Source organism: Stigmatopora argus, chromosome 2 (genome assembly GCF_051989625.1).
Source record: "Stigmatopora argus isolate UIUO_Sarg chromosome 2, RoL_Sarg_1.0, whole genome shotgun sequence".
Lineage (NCBI taxonomy): Eukaryota > Metazoa > Chordata > Actinopteri > Syngnathiformes > Syngnathidae > Stigmatopora > Stigmatopora argus.
The window spans coordinates 9,958,341-9,980,786 of record NC_135388.1 but is presented as its reverse complement, the minus strand read 5'-3'; the positions used below and the strand labels follow the sequence as shown (position 1 = coordinate 9,980,786).

At 39.9% G+C, this 22,446-nt stretch overlaps 2 protein-coding genes across 6 annotated transcripts in view; both read left to right on the top strand.

Annotated features, from left to right (window-relative positions):
- The window catches only part of furina (furin (paired basic amino acid cleaving enzyme) a), a 42,623-nt gene extending 34,020 nt beyond the window's left edge, over window positions 1-8,603 (top strand). For all 3 annotated transcript variants that reach the window (XM_077622104.1, XM_077622113.1, XM_077622123.1), the window contains exons 10-16: window positions 660-760; window positions 1,160-1,263; window positions 1,487-1,604; window positions 2,139-2,318; window positions 2,411-2,535; window positions 3,702-3,809; window positions 5,782-8,603. In XM_077622104.1, coding sequence (XP_077478230.1) covers window positions 660-760; window positions 1,160-1,263; window positions 1,487-1,604; window positions 2,139-2,318; window positions 2,411-2,535; window positions 3,702-3,809; window positions 5,782-6,380 — 1,335 coding nt within the window. In that variant the 3' untranslated portion in view covers window positions 6,381-8,603. The remainder of the gene's footprint in view (window positions 1-659; window positions 761-1,159; window positions 1,264-1,486; window positions 1,605-2,138; window positions 2,319-2,410; window positions 2,536-3,701; window positions 3,810-5,781) is intronic.
- A 707-nt stretch (window positions 8,604-9,310) lies between these two features.
- fes (FES proto-oncogene, tyrosine kinase) lies at window positions 9,311-20,214 on the top strand. 3 transcript variants are annotated; one of them, XM_077624463.1, is made up of 17 exons: window positions 9,311-9,647; window positions 10,568-10,741; window positions 10,898-10,994; window positions 11,155-11,338; window positions 12,094-12,231; window positions 12,311-12,430; window positions 12,529-12,651; window positions 13,703-13,901; window positions 15,143-15,322; window positions 15,429-15,551; window positions 15,669-15,722; window positions 16,671-16,789; window positions 16,878-16,972; window positions 17,416-17,539; window positions 18,259-18,416; window positions 19,469-19,591; window positions 19,686-20,214. In XM_077624463.1, exons 1-17 carry the CDS (start codon window positions 9,435-9,437, stop codon window positions 19,826-19,828), a joined length of 2,367 nt encoding a protein of 788 aa, XP_077480589.1. In that variant the 5' UTR covers window positions 9,311-9,434; the 3' UTR covers window positions 19,829-20,214. The 3 variants fall into 3 exon arrangements, with proteins under 3 accessions (XP_077480589.1, XP_077480585.1, XP_077480591.1); XM_077624459.1 differs by having other exon boundaries at window positions 15,140-15,322; XM_077624465.1 differs by lacking the exon at window positions 9,311-9,647 and adding an exon at window positions 10,194-10,334 and having other exon boundaries at window positions 15,140-15,322.
- Window positions 20,215-22,446: the final 2,232 nt, after the last annotated feature.

The window sequence follows — 22,446 nt, the reverse complement described above, 5'->3', positions numbered from 1 at the left end:
CAGTTCTTAAACATCTTTACCCAATCATCCCGGTGAACATGAAAGGTTGTCAACTCATCGGCTGCCATTGATGGTGACCTGCTCTAAAAATGAAGTTTTACATTGTGCCGATTACTAGTTTCAAGGTTTAGCTTGGTTTTTAAAAGTCAGTTAGTTATGAAAATGAAATTTGCAGCCTGCACAGTTTTTGTTAACCTCTATTTACTTGGATTTTTTCTTTTCTTTTTTTATACATACACGATATAAGCAGCGGCTTGGATAATGAATGAATTATTTATTATTATTATATAATATACACAATTTATCTTATTATACATAATGTACATATACACAAAAATAGTCATGTTTGGTCATTTATCATACTTTTGCTGTACCAAATTTTTAATGAAAATTTTTTTCAAAGAGAAAATTGTTTAAAAAATTAATGCAATCGCAATACCGCAATATTTTTGCTCAAGGTTATCGCATTGTCAGAAACTTATACTGTCCCCTCCCGTGTATAAAATCACTTTCATATTTTTCGAATTATGTACTTGTGCATTTGAGCTGGTTTACTGTTAATGGCAGTGAATGAGGTATGCCACCATTACTTGTGTATTTGAGCTGATTTACTGTTAATGGCAGTGAATGAGGTATGCCACCATTTATTTTCCTTTCAGACCACAACAGACCTGAAGGCTAAATGCACAGACTCCCACACAGGAACCTCTGCCTCGGCCCCACTGGCTGCTGGGATCATCGCTCTTGCTCTTGAGGCAAAGTAAGTGCTAGTCATGAAGTTAGACTATTTGTAAATATTCAATAGAAAATGGTAGGAATAAGTAGGGCGTGTCACACAATGTGGCTCAACAAGCAGGAATTCTGACATGCCCAAACGTCATGCGACATGGTCGTGAGGTGCCCAAGATGCCAGAAATGCAGACTATAGCCTTGACTGGTCGCCAGTCAATTGTATGGCAGACATAGAGGCAGAAAACTATTCCCTAATCCTAACCTTTCCAATCAATCCCATGCTTGCCACCGTCGAAGTCAGGCGAGGGAACCGTCGGAGTCATACATAACTTAAAAATGACTTGTGCCCCTGTCAGCTGCTTTCAGCCTGAGTTCAGAATGTCAGCCATTCATGTGCGTGCGTGTGCTTGTTTGCATTTTATTGCAGCAAAAATTTGACCTGGAGGGACATGCAGCATCTGGTTGTGCGAACTTCTCACCCTGGCCACCTGTCCACTAATGACTGGAATATCAACGGGGTTGGACGCAAAGGTACAACTTCACTTCTTCCTCCTACATTATTAGTTTTACTTCTTGTCGCTATTATATTCTGGAATGCCTTTTTCAATGCTTGATTGAGATTTGAGATGCTGGATCTGATCAAAAACGTCAGTTTTCTTGAAGTGGCGTGCATTCATTAACTTGAATAGAGGATGTTTCTATCAGAAGACCAGCTGTCATGTCTTTCTGCTCTCTTTTCTCTCAATTCCTGCAGTCAGCCATCCATATGGATACGGCCTCCTTGATGCCAGTGAAATCGTCGCACTAGCAAAGACGTGGACCAACGTGGGGCCACAACGAAAATGTGTGATCACCATGGTCAACGAGCCAAAGTTTGTGCAACAGCCATCCATCATTGTCCTCCGTCTTTAACTTGAGTAGTTAATTCTCTACAATGTTCTGAAATAATAGATACAGTTTCACCACCTCAGTGTATAATATCTGACAAAAGTCACCCGTGCAAAACATAAAGCATCAAGATGTTTTTATTATGCATTTATTTTTTCTTCAACAGTATTTCAGGCTTTACCAGCCTTGTTAAAGTTATATAGGCTTTGCTGGTGGTTTTTCTCTCCACTACACATCAGAGAAATTAAATTCTGTTTATTTATGAAACCAATATTCTTTCCGCCGAGTTGGAAAACATTCCGCCTTTCCCTTTAGACGGCTGTAAAACAGCACAGAACACACTCCTGTCGCTACAGGTGGTGAAACTGTAATCCTTTCAGACTATCACACTGGTCAGGAGTTAAGTTAAGTAGCCTTCTGATCCCAAGATTAGGAGGAAGCTTGTAATGGTTCTGATGGCACTCTGACTGAGCTCTTTTATATGATGGACCCCATCTGAATGAGGCATCTTTTGACAGGAACATCGGGGGACACTTGTCAGTTAACAAGAGCGTGGATGCCTGCTTTAATAGCCCCTATCACGTGAGCTCGCTGGAACACGTCCAAGCTCGGCTCACTCTGTCGTACAACCGGAGGGGCAACCTGGCCATCCACCTCATTAGTCCTGCCGGGACGCGTTCCACACTGCTTCATCCAAGGTACGCCAACACACAGCTGCACGCAGACGCAGACATGGACACAAACTGCTCGGTTCAGTGTGTTTACACGCCCATGTAATATTTTCCTGCAGGCCTCATGACTACTCATCGGATGGTTTTAAAGACTGGGCTTTCATGACCACCCACTCCTGGGATGAGAACCCTTCTGGGACGTGGACGCTAGAGATTGAGAATGTCGCGGGGGCCAGTGACTATGGTAAAGGCTGCGACTGTGTTTGTTTTGATTTTATGATATATAATTGGGTGTTGTTCACATTTTGTGTGTTTAAGGATTTTTTTTCCCTTTTACCAATAAGTCTTGGCCATTTGAAGTTTACTGCAACATCTGGAAGGATTACATGCTAATCCGTTATCAAATGAAACAACTATTTCTTACTCAAATTCGCGTTTGTTAATCTTATAACTGTCCCCATCTTCTTTTCATGAAATATTATTTATTTTTAACTTTTAAAATACGTATTTAATAAAATAATATATATATATACTTAAGATAAAAACAAATGTAAAAATGTGCATTTTCTATATTTTACATTTTTACAATTTTGTAAAAAGTAAATAAAACAATTTATGTAAACTGGTTAATCCTTCGAAAGAATGAAATGTTATATTTATTTTTAACTTTTAAAGTACATATTTAATAATATAATATATATACTTAAAATAAAAACAAATTAAAAAATGTGCATTTTCTATATCTTACATTTTTACAATTTTGTAAACTGTAAAAACGATTTATGTAAACTGGTAAATCCTTCGTGGCAGACCTGTTGGATGTATTGCAAACGTGTACATAATAAGTCTTAAAGTTTTGAGACTTTTCAACATTTAGTTGAATAGGATAGTTTCAAAACTTTTAACCAAGGTTGTACAACCCTGACGAATGAAAAAGTCACTTAAATATTTAATTTATAAAAAGTTCTCATTGTTTTGTAGATCTACTGAATTAATGGAGTAGCGTTTTTATGTTGCTCAAGTGCCTGTCTGTTCCATTCTTACCAACATTTTATTCAGCAGTGGAAAAAAAAAAGAGGACAAATTTGAAACCTGTCAGCGCTCTCCTCAGGAGTTCTTACTGATGAGATGTGCAGGAAAGAGGATTTTTGCACATACAAATACTCTTATTAGGCACAAAGAGACATGCGTTGTCTTAAAATTGCTGCTCTTTTCAATGTGTCATTTTCTGTCAATGCGTGGAAAAAATCTGAACGTTTTCTAAAGAATATGCTTGAACAAAGTCTACCCTTGGGAGCTTGAACCTCTCTGAATGACAGAATTGCTTTTCACCATGGACCATTTTTTTTCTTTTTATGAATGCTTTAAATATATATGAAAATATCTCTCCTGGCTCATCTCTCATCTCAGGCACTCTAACCCAGTTCATCCTGGTGCTCTACGGCACGGGCTCCCCTGATGATTCCCAGCCTGCAAACATCAACTGTAAGACATTGGACCTCAAACAGACATGCCTTGGTAAGACGCCGTGTTCTACCAGCGCTCACATGAAGATTATGAATATTACAAGTGATGAGAAAGTGGGAGGAAAATTGGAATAATCTTAGTTTTGCTCAGCTTTTTAACTACAAGCTTGTATTGGCTGCCATTAATGGCATTCGATCACTCCTATCCCAACCCACTCAAAATGGATTGGATGTTTATCGCTGTCAATGCCAGCCATAAAACAGTAAGACACATAGACAAAAAACAATTTAAAATGATCGACGGCCATTAGTTCAGAGACATGTTACGCACACTTAAAGCGCACCCAAGCCCTTTAATGGCCCTTTAACATCCGCAGAACATACCTACCAAATTGAATTTTGAATTCATTCGGAAATAACAAACTAGTAGCATTTAGTGTCCTCACCAAGAAAAATAACAACAGAGTAAAACCCTGAGCCTTCCCGCAGAGCGGTCTAAAAGATTTTTTTTCCTTTCTCACCAATGGCACTGAGTTAATGTATCAAAATGTGTACCACCTTTGCAAGCAACACAAATAGCTTCAGAGAAAGACAAAAAATTGGTTCTTTTCTCGCCCGCCTTCCCTCACCGACCGCCCCATGTGAAAAAGCAATTATAGTCCAAAAAGATCAACTTATTCACCACTGATTGTGATATTCGAACTGAATTTGACATAAAAATTAGCTGTTTTTACATTAAGAAGTATGGTATGTTACCACTTGCAACATTCAAACCAAGAAAATAGAACAGCCCTGCAATTGTCACAACATCTTAGGTTTTTACGATTGTTTGATCGCTGTCACTCCTCCCGGTCAAAATGGATTGGATGCCTTTCGGCGTCAGTGGCACTGAAACATGACGAGTGGCACACTCATCCTGACAGTTGGCAGCCATTAATCAAATAGCTTCCTTGAAGATGGACGACCGAAACCAGCTAATTTATGTTCTACCACAGTTACAGTCTGTCCCCTAGAGGCAGACATGGGTAAAACATACTTTCAGGCTAACCCAGCAGGGAACACGCACTGGTTCACCTATGAATGCTATCTAATATGCATTGTAATTCTCTTAACTACCATTTGCACAGTTTTTTTCAGACACGCGCGTTTGGTTATCTGGTGAATTAGATTCATTTTAAGGATGATGATTGTAATTGACCATCTGCATAGTCCTCCCAAACATACACCGTCGATGCACACATTTTCTGTATTGTGTGACCTCTCCGGGGTCATGGGACGAATGGCGCAAATTCTAGCTCACATCACCCTGGACTGTTCGCTAGTCAATCAAAGGTTGGGTATTAAGACTGACAACCTTTCACACCCCCTTCGAACCAATGTAGCATAAACAGTGAGTTGACTTCAAACACAACCAAAAGATCAAGAGCTGTATGAAGATAAAGCCCCCTTTGAAGAGCCCATCAGGAGTTGCTAAAGCGCATGATTTATTTGGCATACTTTTTACACTGAAGGCCCTTTCGGCGCAACCCTCCCGTCTATCTGAGTTTGGAAGCATCTCTGGATAGCTCACGAAAGGCTAAGTAGTCATTTTGTCCACGTCCTTCATTTGGTGTCATGATATTACTCCTGAACTTGATTCATACTCAGTCATACGGGGCGGGTGTAAATCTCCAATCGACGGTAATCATTCTTTTGACATAATGCAAAGCTTGCGAGTAATTAATTTATTACAATATTTTGTACACCTTCAACACAGTTGGATTTCTCTCAAAGCAATAATTAAACAATTTTGACAATTGTGTTGCTAAAAATTTGTTACTTTAATGAAAATCATATGGAATGGTTCTTTCTGTATTTATTGCATTATAATCAACTTTGACTTGGTAGGCCTCAACCAATAGAACGATTCAGATTGGTGTATCGTTACACCCAGGAATGTTCCACTAACATATTTTGGTTTGAATCACCTGATTGAGGATGGGAGGATTGTGCTAGGATTTACACTATTTTTCTATGTGTCGCAGAGTGCAATTCTGGCTACTACCTCTACATGCAAGGCTGTGTGACAGAATGTCCAAGAGGCTACGCCGTGGGCTCTACGCCCGTCAACTACACAGTGGGCAACAACATTTCGCCGGCCTCCGTCCCGGCCTGCCTGCCTTGCCCCCTACCCTGCCTGACGTGCAGCGCCCTCAGTACCGACGCCTGCCTGTCCTGCACCGCTCACAGATTGCTCAACAACATCACCGGCACGTGCGATCGCATCGCCCAGTACTTGCGCGAGTCCCCCGGCAGCTTCATGGCGGGCACAGGGAACGCGGGGGTGCAGCCCCAGCTCGGCTCCCAATTGCCCGTGACCGTGGCCATTCTCAGCTGCATTGCCATCGTGGCAGTCTTCGCGGGCGTCTTCCTCCTGCTGCAGCTGCGCTCCGGCGCCGTCATCAAGTTCCCGTCCCCGGAAGCCGCCGCCGGTGGCTTCAGCCTGGGCAGGAACAGGGTGGTGTCGTATCACGGCATTCCCACGGTGTGGGGGGACGACAACGTCAACACTGATTCGGAAAACGAAGAGTTTGACATCCAAAATGAGAGAACTGCCTTCATCAAAACACAAAGTGCTCTTTAATACATTCCTTTTCTGCCCTGCTTTTTAAAAAAAATCTTCTCCACCAACTGTTGGCTAAATAGGGCTGTATTTGGCTTTTACACGCTTCTCCGATTTTCGCCCCTTGAGCCTCCTGTTTAAGCGGCTTTCTATCATTCTCAACTTCCCCTTTAAGAGACCTGACAAGAAGTCGCTGCCCCATTTGGGTGCGCCTTCCTCCGCCACCTTTTGCTTTGTGTATTTGCCGCCCTCTTCCCAGCTCTTATTGTTCCACTACAAAGACAAGTATTGGTTTGCGTTTCTTCCTCTTTCCCTTTTCTATCAGTCTCTGCGCAGTAGCCGGATGAGATTGTTTTGAGGAACACTAGCGTGCCAATGTCTGTCCTGCAAGGGTGTGTCAAATCTGGCCCACGAGAAACAAACAATTTGGACTTGATTATCAACTACTATCAACATCCCAAAATGCCTTGCAACTTCATATCTTTTTTCTTTTTTTTCTTCCTCATCAGCCATCGTGACGGGGCTGTCTTTCCTGCAAAGCGAGCCACACACGGTTTTCCCCAACCTGTCGAGATCGAGTTGGGTGGGAAATATACAAGCCTCAAATGTCTGTATTCCTCGCAGCGATCACTCGTCAATGTGTAATCGTAAAAATGTACTCGATCACCCCCGCAGTTCTAGAGCAGCTATTGTGATTGGTCTTCTGTAGGATCGGGCTCATTACCGAGACAGCAATACGTTCCGTGGGTCCGGGCATATTAACCCTACAAAGACAAATTATGCAAGCTTCAAATTAGTATTGACACTAAAGTATGTGTTTGCCTCTTCGATCGCGAAAGAAATAGTCGTCTTCTGAGGCCGCATTTTTCTCCCAACCGTGTTGTCGTATTCTGACTGGTGTGTTTTAGTCCCACCTCTTGACATTTTGAAGTCTGCCCTGCACTGCCTTTCAACCAAGCATCTTTGTGATTGAATAGTGTGGCAAATTTCAACCCATGTATCTCTTTACTAGATTCGCTGAATTGATTCCCTGTGCTGCACCATCTGGCACTCAATTCCTGCTGAGAGAGGTTGTCATAATGGTGATGATGTGCGTACAAAACCACAGCTGCTCACCCTTCATAAATACCTCTCATCACTCAAAGTGGTTTCAGCCATCAACAAAGTGAACTGGAAATTTTCACCAGCTTTCACAGAAAAGGCGCTCAAAACAAGTAGTGGAAATTGGACGGTCCAAAGGACTGACATTTTCTTTTCGTTTGGCACATTTAGGTTTCCATCCAGATTGGCATCTAGATGTTATTTGCACTCCCACGCTCCCTGGACGATTCCTGTTGAAGTGAAAAGTTTTTTTTCTTCTGACGCTGACAATCAATTTCCCTGTTTAGAGAGCAAGAGGCAGGCGCAGAAAATAAATCCGTTTAAAGCTAACCACTTGTGTCGAGAAGCCCCCCCGGAAAGTCTTTCTGGCTAACAAGCAGGCACTGATGTGAATACGGAGGTGTTTGTCCCCGATGTGGCTGCACTGGACTGATCGTGGATCAACATTAGTGCCTACTGACATTTCGGCTTTAAGTGGGGTACTAATTTGGAAATTACACGCGGCTTGGGATAAAAGACTTGTGCTATTGCGTGAAGCGTAAGAAAATGAGCGAATGCGACACCAAAATGGGTTTCAAGAATATATTTTTTTCGATTTCTTATGGGCTGCTTGCTAGCAAAGATTGGGTCAAATGGGTGAAAAGGAGCATTAATGTTGGTAGAACCAAAGACAATCATTTTGTCTCATCTCAAAGATGTATGGCTTGTTATTTGTCAATCACCTATCAAGTCCTTATCACTTTAGTTTGTGTGCGCGTGTGCGGTTGTTTCATCTGTGTTGCGACACTCTGTATTGTTGAGCTGCTGTGAAGGAAGCCGTGAGAATGTACCCCATCAACTTAAAATTAAGGGCTCTGAAATCGGTTCCGCGTCTTCACGAGCTTGGTCAGTATACATATGATGCGTTCGGGGAGTCTCGGTTAACCCCGTCGACTTTTCGCAGTACCTTAAATGTGTAACTATGAATACTGTACACGAATGACTTGGCTTACTTGGGACAAAACTCTAAATAAGGCCTATTTTTGTACTAAATCAATGGTGCCGTGTAATTTTCTTGTAATTTAAAGATGTCTTTCTTTTTCTTTTTTTATTTAATTGATGTCAATTATAGATTCTACTAAAATAAAGATCTATGCAAATTTGCACGCTTTTTACTTGATTGCAACTTAAAACTGCATGACGCCACTGGCTGGGTTATTCGATAAGTGAGGACATTTTTAAAAAGAAGCGTTATATTTAGAATTGAATTCAAAATGTCCTCCAAATCTAAAATAACCTATTGAGTAAAGAGCATATGTTTTAAAGGTTTTCATCAAAAACTTAGGAAATATCATTTCATGTAAAAAAAAAAAGAAACAAACAGAGAAAAACTAAACCTCATTGTCCCCTCAAAGCAGTTTGCGATACTACATTATTCTCTTTACTCAGTGTAGTGAGACTATGGGATGGCTTGCTTGTGTAATTAATCCAATGATTTTACACCGTCTGTCTCATAAATCCAAATAATGAAGTGAGAGTGGCTCTGCACCGGGCTATAAAGCAAACCATTGTTTTTATGCGACAATAGCTCTCAATAAAAGACGACCATCTCGAGCTGTTAATAAAAGCTTCAAAAGTAACGTTCAGCTCGTTTGCAAACTTGCTCCCTACTCAGCCTCCATGCAACTTTTGGAAGTCAACATTTGATTTAATTATATTTAAAGGCACTTCCAAGAGTCATTTGCTTTTGTTAACGGTGCTGGGTGCCCAATCCATTCTGACGGGGACCATCGATTCTGGTCTTATAAATATAGCCTGATTTCAAAGTCAAATTTGCAAACCCAACCAATGTAAAATGAGGAAATGGTGCCTAACACCGGGCAGGGAAGTAACTTAACTCGGTTGGTGCAGCTGCTTGAACACCACACCACATTGTTTCTGTCTGTCTGTCAGTTCCTTTCAGAACCCAAAGAAACTGCTCCGTAAAGGCCAGAAATGGGCTTTGGGGATGACTTGAACTGCCCACATGCTGACGTGGCGGTCCTGAAGCTGCTGGACTCTGAGATTCACATGATGGAGCTCATGAAGAAGTGGATGGGGCAGAGGGCGAAGAGTGAGAGGAACTTTGCCACGCAGCTGCACCACATGGCCGCCCTGGTGGACAAGCAGCCCACGTGTGGAAGCGACCACTTCAGTCAGCTCAACAAGGTCAGGCCACGCCATTTTGCAGCCGATTGCACTCGATCACACGTGGGAATTAGATCACCATTACTCGCCACATTTTGTGGCTCACATTGGGCACCCATCCAGCATTTTAAAGTCTGCCACAATTCGATATTATGCGTGCATTCAATGAAGCTACATTTCACCAAACGCCATTAAAAAATGTTTAGAGCACTTCTCGCGTTTGATTGAAAACCGTTGTATTGGACAAAACATTTTGGGGGGTAACAACCCTCTTACATGGCTTTAATATTGGATAGAGTTTGGTGGAAAAACATTTGAATGTGCTATTTTCCACTTTTCAATACATTTCCGAGGTATCGAATCGGGACTACCTGTACCAAGGGGGGTGTCAAACCGATTTGGCAAAGGGTCACAGTGGTCCTGGTCTTTGTTCCAACCGATCCAGTGCCGATAGTTTAACCAATGCCGTGTCTTCTGAAATAATTAGCACCTGACTCCAATCAACTGATTAGTCTTGCAAAGGGTATCTTCTTGTTCAGTTTGAAGGAAATCCTGCACCCACTGCGCCCCTTTGAGGACTGATTTGACACCTATACGTACCATAGTTTCTCATCAATACTAGTTTGAGCTTTAGAGGGTTAAAAACCAAACTAATCCCCATCAAGACCGAGCGTCTGCGAATTAAGTGGACATCTTATTTCGCGTCAGGTAGGGCACTTTTTTTTTTTACATTTGGTTAACGACCCAACATGTGATTTACAAATATAGATGTTCACTTCATTTAAGCAAATAATTGTTCTCAGTAGTCAAATGTCAGTCAATGTATTCAATGTGTGCCCTCCAAAAGTTGAAATAACTATAATAAGTATTCTCAATATAAACCTGCTACTGCTACTACGGATCTACACTCAGTTCTCCTTCTCTCGTTTCCTCCCCCTCAGTCTTGGGGGACTCTGGTGTCTCAGACCGACCTTCTGAGCCAATTGATGAGAAGACGTTCTGAAGAGCTGCTGAACGGACCCGTCAGCAAACTGACGCTGCTCATCCGAGATAAACAGCAACTCCGCAAAACCTTCGCGGAGCACTGGAGCTTCCTGAGGCAAGAGCTCAGCAAGGTGAGGGAGTGAAACTACTAGTACTCATAAAATAAAAGTAAAGCGTAAAACAAAGACAATTGCAAGTTGTTGACTTCAAACAGCAAATGCCCTGTAAAAGCCATTTTTGAGATGAATGCGTTGAATGTCTGAAAAGAGGATGTTTTTTTGCCGCAGGTGACCCAGACAGAGCCGGATAGGCTGAAGAGCAGCTACAGGCAGGCGGCAAGAGACGTTGGTCAGGCAAAGAGGAAGTTCCAGGAAGCCAGTAAAGGTGAACTTTTCTACTTCTCTAAATATCGCTTAAATATAACTCAACAGTTTTGCTCTCGCCTCGAGCTGAAAATAAATCAATAAAAAGCACATTACCCACATTTTTCCTGTTTGGGGGTGGGTTGACCGGATCATTTCTTGCCAGTGGCGTATACTTGCAGATAAAGAGCGCGACAGGGCGAAAGAGCGTTGCCTCAAGGCCACTGTGAAACTCCACGAGTCGCACAATGAGTATGTGCTGAGTGTCGGTGGTGCTCGAGTCTACCAGCAGCAAAACCACGCTCACATCCAGCCTGATGTGCTGAATGCGCTGCAGACCCTGCAGCAGGAGATGGTGCTCATTGTGTAAGAGATTTAGGATTCTGCTTTGCATCCCTTCGCTGATTTACAGCTGAGCCCTTTTATAGAACACAAACAGTGGGGTTCTGAAATTTCATTATTTAACTTCTACATTTTAACGATGGATGCATCTAGACTCACAGGGGCATGCGATCAGTCCGATGGACATCATTGGCGTTCAATTCGTTAATAATATGAAAATTTCTTGATGAATAGATGAGTAAACTAACAGATTAATAATACAAAAAAAATACTTTCCCCCCCTCTCCTGGCACTACGAGGGCTCCTTAGATTTTCTAGACGGACATGTGAAAAAAATCTCCATTGTTGGACCTGAAAAATAATCTCTATTCATTATTTTTCATTTGGGAAAAAATGGGGGGGGGGTTTATTTAGTCATCTGTGACTAGTTTATTAGTCTGTACACATTTTATTAATTGAATTGAATTGAATGCATTTATTCTCATTATACAAGTACAATAAGAGAACGTTTCACCACATATTGCACAAATAAATAATCAATATATAATAAACAAATAATTAGTCCACAACATAAATAAGTAAGGAAGTGCACAAATATCAACAACAAATAAACAGATAAATAAATGATCAATAAATAATAATAAAAATGTGGATACAAATTGCATACGCCTTCAAACCACAGTTTAGTCATCTCTACTCACAGTATAATAGTGGCAACACATTTTTAAACATGCTTACACATGATGCAAGTGAAAAAAAGCTCTCTCTTTTGATGCCAGAAAGGAGATCCTGCAGGAGTATTTTTACATTTCCTCCATGCTTCATCAAGAAGTGGTGCACATCCACCGAGAAATGTCCACGGCTATTACATCCATCGATCCCCTCACGGAGTACGATGGCTTCATTCATCACAACAGGTAGTGGAGTTCAGTATTTTTAAACGGCGCCATGCCGGCCAGAGAATTCTTTGGTGAAACCCTGCCTGTGGATTTACAGGTCTGCGGGGGAGAATCTTGCTTGTACGGAATTTGATTGCAGTCTTTTGGAGAACACAGAGAACTTAAAACCTCAAGAAGTGCAGCTGAACGACTTAACCATGGAGCCCCTTGAGAACAAGTCAATAAATATCAGACTCCTTAATGTTCTTTCATCTTTATGTGTCTCCATTTTTTGATTCCATGCAATTTCTGGCTTTTTTTTTCTTCCTGGCCCAGGCTGTCTGCCGTCGAGGACGATCTGCTGTGCTTGAGCCGCTCTCTCATCCCACAGCAGGTTTCAGTAGAACAGCTGGAGCTGGAATTGGAGGCGAAGGATGGCGAGGGCAGGAAAGGGCAGAGGTGAGCCAACTTTCTCAGTTGAAATGGCTAGTAACATTGAAATATTAATGTTCACTGACAGTCTTACCAGTTTTAATAATTTGGAATTTTGTTGTTGGCAATGGGATAAATTAGTTGTTTTAAAATTGCTTTTATTGAGTAATTTACTTATTGGTTATTTAACTGGTGTGTATATATAGTGTATGTATGTATGTATATATATATTTATATTTATATATATATATTTATATATATAGAGAGATATGTATATATGTGTATGTATATATGTGTATATATGTATGTATATGTATATATATACTATATATATATGTATATGTGTGTGTATATATGTGTATGTATTTGTGTATATATATACATATATATATATATATATATATATATATATATATATATATATATATATATATATACACACAGATAAATAAGAAGGAAAAATTGTGTAACTATTTTTAAATTCTCACCAAACTGTTTAAAATGAGGTCCAATTTGCAGAAATGAACCAAATCTTTTTTGTATCAAGGAAGATATTTTATATCCGTTAGTGGCTGGCAGACTTGGTGTTCCTTTGAACAAGCCCTTATCACCCAATTTCTATATTCTGCCTTCATTGAATATTCATTCTAGTCATTTCAGCCATCTTAAAAAAAGCTTCTTTACTCGTTTGGAAGACAATCCCTGGAGCGCCTCGTGAAATACACTAAAGACAAACTTTGGGTGTATGATACCGTTTATCATAAATCTGTATTCCACGTTTTCAAAATTGATACTGAAAGGCATTTATGTGATGAACTATCCTCAGCAGTTCATTTTACACTCAACTTTCTCTGGAGCCCCCAATGCTGAACTGCACAAATCTTAGAGTATTTTTTCTTTATTTTAGTCTTTTAAAAGTCCACTTTCAGCTGACGTGGAGTGGAGGATGTCATTTCCGCCTTAGTATGAAACAGATGTTTGTTGCTCACTGCAGAGGATAAAGAAGATAAAAACCTCTGACTTGTTTTGTCCCGCATGATCCAGTTTTGAGTTGATTTGATTCCAATCTCGTGGGCAGAGTCTACCAGCTGACCAAGAGACTTGCTCTGGAGGAGTGTCGGCAGCAGGTGGCGCTACTCCAAGGCAGGAGGCTGAAGATGGAGGTCCAGAGGTTCATTCTAAAGACAACGTTGGAGCAGCTGGGCTCCCGAGAACCTCCTCCTGCTCTTGTGCTGGAAAAAGACACTTACCAATCACTTTTGGTCAACAGCTCCAACGTACGTTTTCCAACAAATATTCTGCACGGTTATATAATAATATATTCCGATTCTATTCCTAACTGTATTTTTTTTCTGTATAAATCATATGAGAAATGTCAAAGCCATAAAACTAAATCTTCCTGAAGGCATCTTTTATACTGCTTCATTGCCAAATACCTTACAATGGCCTCTTTAAAGAAAAAAAAAGAATAAGTAAATGCAAATGACCTTTTATTTTTTCAATTACTTTCCCACACCTTGACAAAGAAGACATTTTAATGTGCAGACTGTTCCACAACAAAATCCATGAGCACAATCATTTACAATATCAAGTAAATTTTGCAGTCCTGAGAAGACATTTTAATGTTTCAAACTATAAAAACCTGCCGACTCTAATTATTAACTCATTCTGAGCTGACCTACCGACCCTAAAAAAACAATTAACATACGGGTCATCCATAAATTGTGTCCATATGTTCTTCAAATAAGACCTCAAAGTGATAGTACTGCTGAATTTTATGATAGATGAGTGATTTTGATGATCATCATAGGCAATTTATAGTGATATTGACTCATCTAAACCGCACATCAAAGCTGCTTACTCTTAGTCAGCACCAATAAAACATCTTGGATTGGATTGGATAACTTTATTCATCCCGTATTCGGGAAATTTCATTGTGACAGTTCATGGTAAACTCCGTAACTTTTGGAAAGGGAATATTATTATTGTTCGATTACATTTGATATCATACATTTTTTGGGTTGAATTTTCATTTTCCTCCCGTTTTTCGTGGTATTTGCGGTACACAGCGAAAAACGGGGGAATACTGCGAAAATATTTTTCGAAGTACTCCCTAGTTTTTTGCGTTTTTTTCTGACTGAGAAAATCCTCATTTGGATCACCACCAAATAGTCCATTATGATAGAGAGCCGTCTTTTCCGTACCCTTGACTTTTGTCATTAAAGATTGAAGACCTGCCAAAGCGCCACTCAAGTAGTCGTGGTTGGGTTTTTTTCTTGCGAAATATAATGTTGAACTCTTGAAACTTTGTTGCTATGTGGCATGGTCCAATATCGATCACTCTTGATTTTTTTGTATTGGGGCTAACGAATTAATGACAGACTTATTGGTGCCCGTGTTGCTGTAGGTTACAAGTAAGGCAGTAGAGGGCGTGCATGCATAGTCTTCTGTATTCATTGCTTTATATGATGAAAAAGAATCTGATTATTCAGGTTTTTCCATGTGATTTTCTGAGGAGGCGGATCGACCTCTGGCACAACAGGACTGGTACCACGGCGCTGTTCCCAGGCTGGAGGTTCACCAGCTGCTGCAATGCGATGGAGATTTTCTGGTGAGAACCAGTCTGGAGAAACAGGGCGACGTACTTTCCGTCCACTGGGACGGCTCCTGCAAGCATTTCCTCATTCAGAACATAAACGTGAGTGACGCCGCCCGACAACATGTCGGCAATTCACGACCAGAGTTTCAATCACTCTTTATCATGTGTTTTATCACGGCCGTCAACGTTTTTGGATGAAATGTAGAACGAGTACCGCCTGGATGGGGAGAGCTTCTGCAGCATCCCGCAGCTGATCCATCATTTGCTCTCCTCCCGACAGCACATCACCCGAAAATGTCATATAGAGCTGAGGAAACCTGTGCTCAAGGTTCCGCGTCATTTTCCTCCATGTGATCGCTCACTTTGCTGCTCCGTTACCATTGACTGAGAGCCTCTGCCTGCTCAATAACGCTCTCTCTCTCCCTGCTTTTTGTCCCTTTGATAGGACAAATGGGTCCTGGAACATGAGGGTGTATTATTAGGAGACATCATCGGGCAGGTAGGTAAGATTAACTGGATGAAAATATTTTCACATCAACCCTGGTGTATTTTTTTTTCTTTGGGTCACCTTAGTTTGAGAACCAGTCAGCTATTTCGGATGGAAATACTATCTTTAACCCTTCATGGCACACTCATTGGCTGCCATTGGCAGTGTTTGAAGTCCAATCCATTTTGACTGGAAGAAGCTGATTGTTGTTTGCCTGGCAAAATGTGTTGAACGTCTAACGCATTCACAACCAGTCCCACCAGTTTAAATTAATTGTTGCCTGTCATTGTTAATAGCAAGCAATATTTTAAATTCTATAACATTAACAATTCGGTATGATATAAGTATGTCCCACATGACTCGAAACCTAATGCTCTGATACGAAGATACAAAAAAAAGGTAATCCCAAAGATATTTTGACGACAGGGGTCCTATACATATATTTAAAAATATAGATATAATAAAGATTATGTTATGTTGTTTTATGAGTAAACAGTCAAACATGAATCAAATGTTAATTAAATGAATACAAAATAAATTTCAAATAAATAGAAGTAAACTCTCTCTGGGAGAACAGCCAGTTAATGCTTATCTTTCAGTGACAGCCAGCCTCTCCCCGTCAAAAGGGATTGGACGTCATCAATGGCAACCAATGTGTTGAACGACTTCCCCACTGAAGGTTAACAAACTAGGCAATTCCGAAATTCAAGCATTTTATTTCTTCCAGGCTGAACGTTCCTTTTATGTACTGGATTATTTAAAAGCGCGTGTCTTAATTAAATGTATAATGAGTCGACGCAGCTGCATAATTGGTTGCTGATTGCCGAAGTCTCTTCATCTCCAAACAATGCTTCTGATGAATGGCCTCGTCAAATGCAACCGGTGTAGCACTCGTTTGCGTGTCAATAAATTATTCACGCAAACATCTTGCCGCACTCAAACTCTTATTGGACCTGGCAGGGTAACTTTGGGGAGGTGTACCGTGGGACTCTGCGCTTTAATAACACCCCTGTGGCAGTCAAGGCTTGTAAGGAGAACCTGGCAGCAGAACTCAGGAGCAAATTTCTGATGGAGGCCAGGTAAGGAATCTATGAAACACCCCCACCTTCAGCGCCACACGTGCCCACCCGCCTCTACTTTGTATGAAAATGTTACTGTGTCACACAGGATCCTGAAGCAGTATGATCATCCCAACATTGTAAAGTTGATTGGTGTGTGCACCCAGAAAGAGCCCATTTACATTATAATGGAGCTGGTTGAAGGTATAGTGATTGAAGGATGGAGTTTTTCCTAAGGGGAGCTTAAATGCCTCATTTTGCTCGCATCATAGGACAAAAATTGTTAATATATTTAATATATAAGATTCACGTTCACAGTTTGAGATCAGTGAACTAGTCCAACCGTTGAGAATCACATCACCGTGTGTAAATATTGTGCTAAGAAATACGTAATATTTTGCATACCTATTTTCAACGTCACTTTAAAGAAGGCAAACATTATAAAACGTGGAGTCGAATCTAAAACATTAGATTTTTGTGCAAAAACTGCAGACACTGGAACTTTAGCGTGTGAATCATCTTGACATTTTTCCGACTTGATGCTTGCCATAACTCCATCGTGAAGTAGGAAGTAGCCAGGATCCCAGAAGAAACACGCTCATAAACATTGAACTGATTGATGCAAGCTGTGTTCCTATTTTGACAAGGTGGAGATTTGCTGTCATTCTTGCGTCAAGATGGTCCGAATCAGACTCCTAAGACCCTGGTGAGGATGACAGAAAATGTTGCAGCCGGCATGGAGTACCTGGAGAGAAAGAAGTGCATTCACAGGTAATGCATATACGGCACAGTATTCTCAGGTTATTATTTTATATCACTTTATAATCCATATTTTAAATTTATAGACGACGTGATATTTTATCGGGTGGCGTTTGTAGTTTTGCTGTTGGTTCCTCCTTACTTTTACTTGTTCTGTGGTTGGACGAAATGAAAATGAACCCAGAAATAACTGCAAACAACTTGACAATAATTAATATTCTTTCATTTAAGTCAAGTAATTGCAGGTAGGCTAAATGTTCACACCAACAGAAAAGGATAAAAAGGCTGCGTTTAGGCATGGCAGCATAAATAAAATGCTTTGCTGCGTATAATATTCACTGGAGAGATGCAGCTTTATCAAGGAAACACAGAAATACCTTGCCACTTGGCGGATTGGCTATCGCCAATTCACCACGTGGCTTGAAAATGGGGAAAAAAGTGTCTACCTTCAAGAGTTGAGTAATTGTACAGAGAAGGGTTTAAAATGTCCAAATAATATTAAAGAGATGCTGCAAAAACCCTGTGGCTACATTGCAGTTATCGGCCTTTTTCTGCAGATCTTGGAACCTATTGACCGCGCTAAACGAGGGATTACTGTATCGAGATTGCAAATAAGTGTTAGTTGTTTGGATTTTGTGACAGCTTATAGCAAGTGATATCTTCTCCTGCGTCCTTTCACTGACATCCATTTGTGCGTACACACATACGCACACTTGTCTGTGTGTTCCCAGAGATTTGGCAGCCAGAAACTGTTTGGTGACGGATGGGGGAGTCGTCAAGATCAGTGATTTCGGGATGTCACGACAACAGGATGATGGCGTTTACTCGGCGGAGGGCAGCCTCAGACAGATTCCCATCAAATGGACGGCCCCTGAAGCGCTCAACTATGGTATCACACGTTGACCTTTGCCTCGCAATCACCATCTGCGCACACCCGCATAATGGTAGCACACATCAGCAACCCGTTAACTCCTATGGAGAGCTGTTTGAGCATTTTTTCAGTAGTGTTTATATCCATTTAGCTCATTGGTGGCCCCTGATCATTATTTTGATCTCCATTTGACACCAATTTCACTTTTTTCGCCAATTTGAAAAGCCTCAACTCGATAATAATGCCTTTGTGATGTGGTGCCAAATCCATATTTATCGTGGGCCTCATCATAGTTATGATTTTCTTTGGAGGTCCGTCATATTTGCCTGGTAGGGCTGACATGAGAAGCCATTAATCGATAACTAATTTATTATCAAATGAATAAACAATTATTTTGATAGTTGCTATTCATTTTTGACTAAAACATTTGTTCAAATCCTCTTTTGTGAGTTTCTTAATAGTATTTTAAAACATGTTTTAGTTTTTTCATTAAAAATGAAAAAGAAAGGGTAAGAAGTTGTTAATCTTATTTTTTAGTTTAGTTTTCTTTTCTTTGTTCATTAATACATATCTATTTAAAAATGAAAACAGTACATAGTATAATATTTTAACTTTGTTTTATTTTTGATATTTATTTATCCACTTTAAAATGTGATTTGGGGCTTGAAATATGATTTGATATATTTATTTCACCTACACCTTAAAGTCGACACATACGATTTACTTTTGCGGCCCACACAAAACGATGTGGCCTTTGCTTTGACACCTTCGCTCCAATAGAAATAAATCATAATGATGTTACTTGATGAAATGAAAATATTTTTTCACTTCAATTGAAAAATAACAGATGTCAATCATTATTTGAAATGATCAACGTTTGAAATGCAAAGATAAACGTGTGATTGATTTACTCTCTCACACAATATTTGAAATATATTGGTATTGATGTCGTTATCAACCATAACAGCCCTTCTTTCCTAAGGTTTGTTTAGCTGAATTGTGGGTGGGTAGGTTTTGATCTATAGTGCTCGTGTCTGGTTCAACACTGCCCCCTGCTGTTTTTTTCTCAGGACGTTATACCACGGAGAGTGATGTTTGGAGCTTCGGGGTTCTTCTGTGGGAGGTCTTCTCCTTGGGAATGGGGCCTTACAGCAGCATGAACAACCAACAGGCCAGAGAGGAGGTAGACAAAGGTCAGGAAATAAAGTGCTGTGCTTAAACAATTCTAATGATTTTCAGTCAGTGTTGTACTTATCAATATTATATGTCTATGTGTATGTATTTCAGGTTATCGTATGCCAGCTCCACGGGACTGCCCGCTGGAAGTGTCCACGCTTATGAGCAGCTGCTGGCAGCATGAACCCCAAAATAGACCATCTTTTCACAAACTTAGAATGGCTCTCTATGACATCTGGAAGAATAAGACTTAGTACATTTTTTTTTTCTGATAGAAATATCAGACACAAAATCATTTCCCAACTTCTGAATCCGCTGAGGTAGAAATGGATATTTCAGTGCCATCTACGATGATAGATGTACAATCAGGGCTTTGAAAGTTGTGGCTCCAGAGCCCTATGTGGCTCTTTTTTTTAGCCTTCGCTAATGTGAATTTAAATGAGTTTTCCACGCAATAGACGTCCAATCCATTTGAACTGGTCAAATGGCTTAGATGTCTATGTATGTAAAATTAAATCAGCGGAGTCTTTTTAATTTTTTTAAATGCTCACAATTTCCTAGCACATTTAAAGTTGGAAAAACAAAATAATGTGCACAGACAGCCACAGAACACAAAAATAAAATTTGTTTTTTAATATGAGTGCTCCTTGCCCGGTCTTCAATTGACTTTAGTTTAATAGATGATTACGTTGCGACCTCTAACCCCACCCTGCTCTTCACCATTTAGCCAGCAGAGAGGCAATTTTCTCAGCTTGAGTGCCGGTAAAAATCGGCCTCCTCATCTGGTCGTCAAAGACTATAACCCCCCCTCTCCTGTACATCACCTCAAGACATCTGCAAGATAGCCATGACCTCCAGCCTTGACACACGGGTGTGAGTGTGTTGGAGTCAAGTGAGTTCATCTTTTCTTTTAATAGAAATTTTAAAGGGATTTAGAAGCATTTTGGAACGAAGTTTTAGCAATAATTTGCCTCCCGGCTGAAATACTCTGCGGAGAAACGTGCATGGAATACCGCTGAAACAGGAGTGTGAAGTGAGTGTTTTTTTTTTTAATTTGATGTAATTGCGAAACAGAGAAGCTCGTGTCATTGAAGAACGTGTCAAAGTCACTAGATGTACTGCCAATTGCCTACGAGCTTCTCACTGGCACACCTTCTCCACCCAGGGACAATCAGAGTAAAGAGTATTCAAATTAGAAACAGGCAGCTGCATGTTAATAAGAAACCTCCCATCTGTAGAAGAGCCCCAAAAGGATTTAATATATTATAGCTTGAAAATGAGATTCTGATCTATATTCAATGCTAATTATTGGTAAAATTTGATAAAACCTGGCATCCAGGGTGATGGGGGGGGGAGAAAAACAATTACTGCCACTTTGATCAAATTTAGATTGAATCAATAATTTTACAACTTTTTCCAAAATCCGGGTGACCTTAATAATGGTCAACTTCATTCAAAATAATCTAAGGAGTTAAAGAGAGATACATAAAGAGAATTTGCCATTACCTTCTCAGATGCTGAATTTGTCAATTTCTTTTAAAAGCCTTCTATTTAAAATTATTATGGAGATTAATTGAAATCATTAAGTTCCAATAGCCTTTATTTTTTTCCTTCCATTCATAGGCTGCATTGTAGCAACCAAATTATTAAATTTCGACTTTGATACATTTGCAAGATACAATATCTAAAACAGAAAATTCTGATCATGTCTTTGTTGCGTCATTAACCTTTTAATTTCTCAATTGCTTCTGGAACTGCATTATACGTTTAGTTTGAAGTTAATTATTGTCAATTATATTGTCTTATAAAGGCGTGCACACTTTGCAGGAACTGAGTTCCTCACATACCTGAAAACCAACAGGTCGTGACTGGTTTCATCTGTTCATATAAAGCATTCTATTGCAAACGATGAGCATCTCTGGATTAAAAAAGGGTCTGTAAAACACCAATTGAGATCTTCAGATGGATTACTTTACGTGTGTTCCCCTTCAAATTAGGGGTCCCACTATCATGGGTTTTTACACACTATTTAAATGGTGGGATCTTGTCAATGAGTATTCAAAAATAAATCTGCAGATTCCATAACTATTGAAATTGTGCAGTAAAAAAAATATGCAACAGTTTGCCTCTGCATAGTTGTAACCGATGACCTAGGTGATCAAAATGGGATTAAAGCTGTGTTTTGCTATTTTATGGCCATTTAATAAAAACTTGAATATGCTCAATTATTATATTTTATTTTCCTATTCATAATTTTAACTAATGATTTCATCATTATAATTACATTGATGAATAATAATGTTAATTAAAACTATATTTTATGATTGTTTTTAACTCCTTGCATACCAGTGACAGCAATAGACATCCAATTGGCTTAAACCGGCAAGACAAAAAAAACAAGACACTCCACAGGGTTGTGTGCAGTGTTTATGCAAATTTTGATGTTTTCTTTTGTTTTGTTTCGTAACCTTTCAGGGTTAAGGCTTTTGAAATTCATTCAAGCTTTATCTTCATTTACTATTAATTATAACGGATTAAAAAGGCTTGTCTCATCTCATGCCACACGTGGTTGACGTTTTCAAATAACGTGACGTATCTTGTTTTCGTCTGTTAGGATTGTGCTCTATAGTAGTAGAGTTGATTATCCACTTTTCAGTCAAACAGAAGTCTATCAACACAAAGGCCTCTAACTACTAACTTATTTGTTAAAAATCTCAAGGGACGGCACCATCTGAAAGTCTTTTAATTTAAAACTATGTCGCCTATATTAACAATAGTCATTCTCATTAAAGTTTTATCAGCAGGCATCACATAAACCTTGTGCTGACACAGACTTTACGTCGCCAAAAGTTGATGCCCTCGAAACCAAACA

Excerpts from the sequence above, each read along its gene's own strand:
- fes (XM_077624459.1), top strand. The coding sequence starts at position 9,435 with ATGGGCTTTGGGGATGACTTGAACTGCCCACATGCTGACGTGGCGGTC. Across the intron at positions 9,648-10,567 it reads ACTTCAGTCAGCTCAACAAG|TCTTGGGGGACTCTGGTGTC; the intron begins GTCAGGCCACGC and ends CCTCCCCCTCAG. Across the intron at positions 12,232-12,310 it reads GGCTTCATTCATCACAACAG|GTCTGCGGGGGAGAATCTTG; the intron begins GTAGTGGAGTTC and ends GTGGATTTACAG.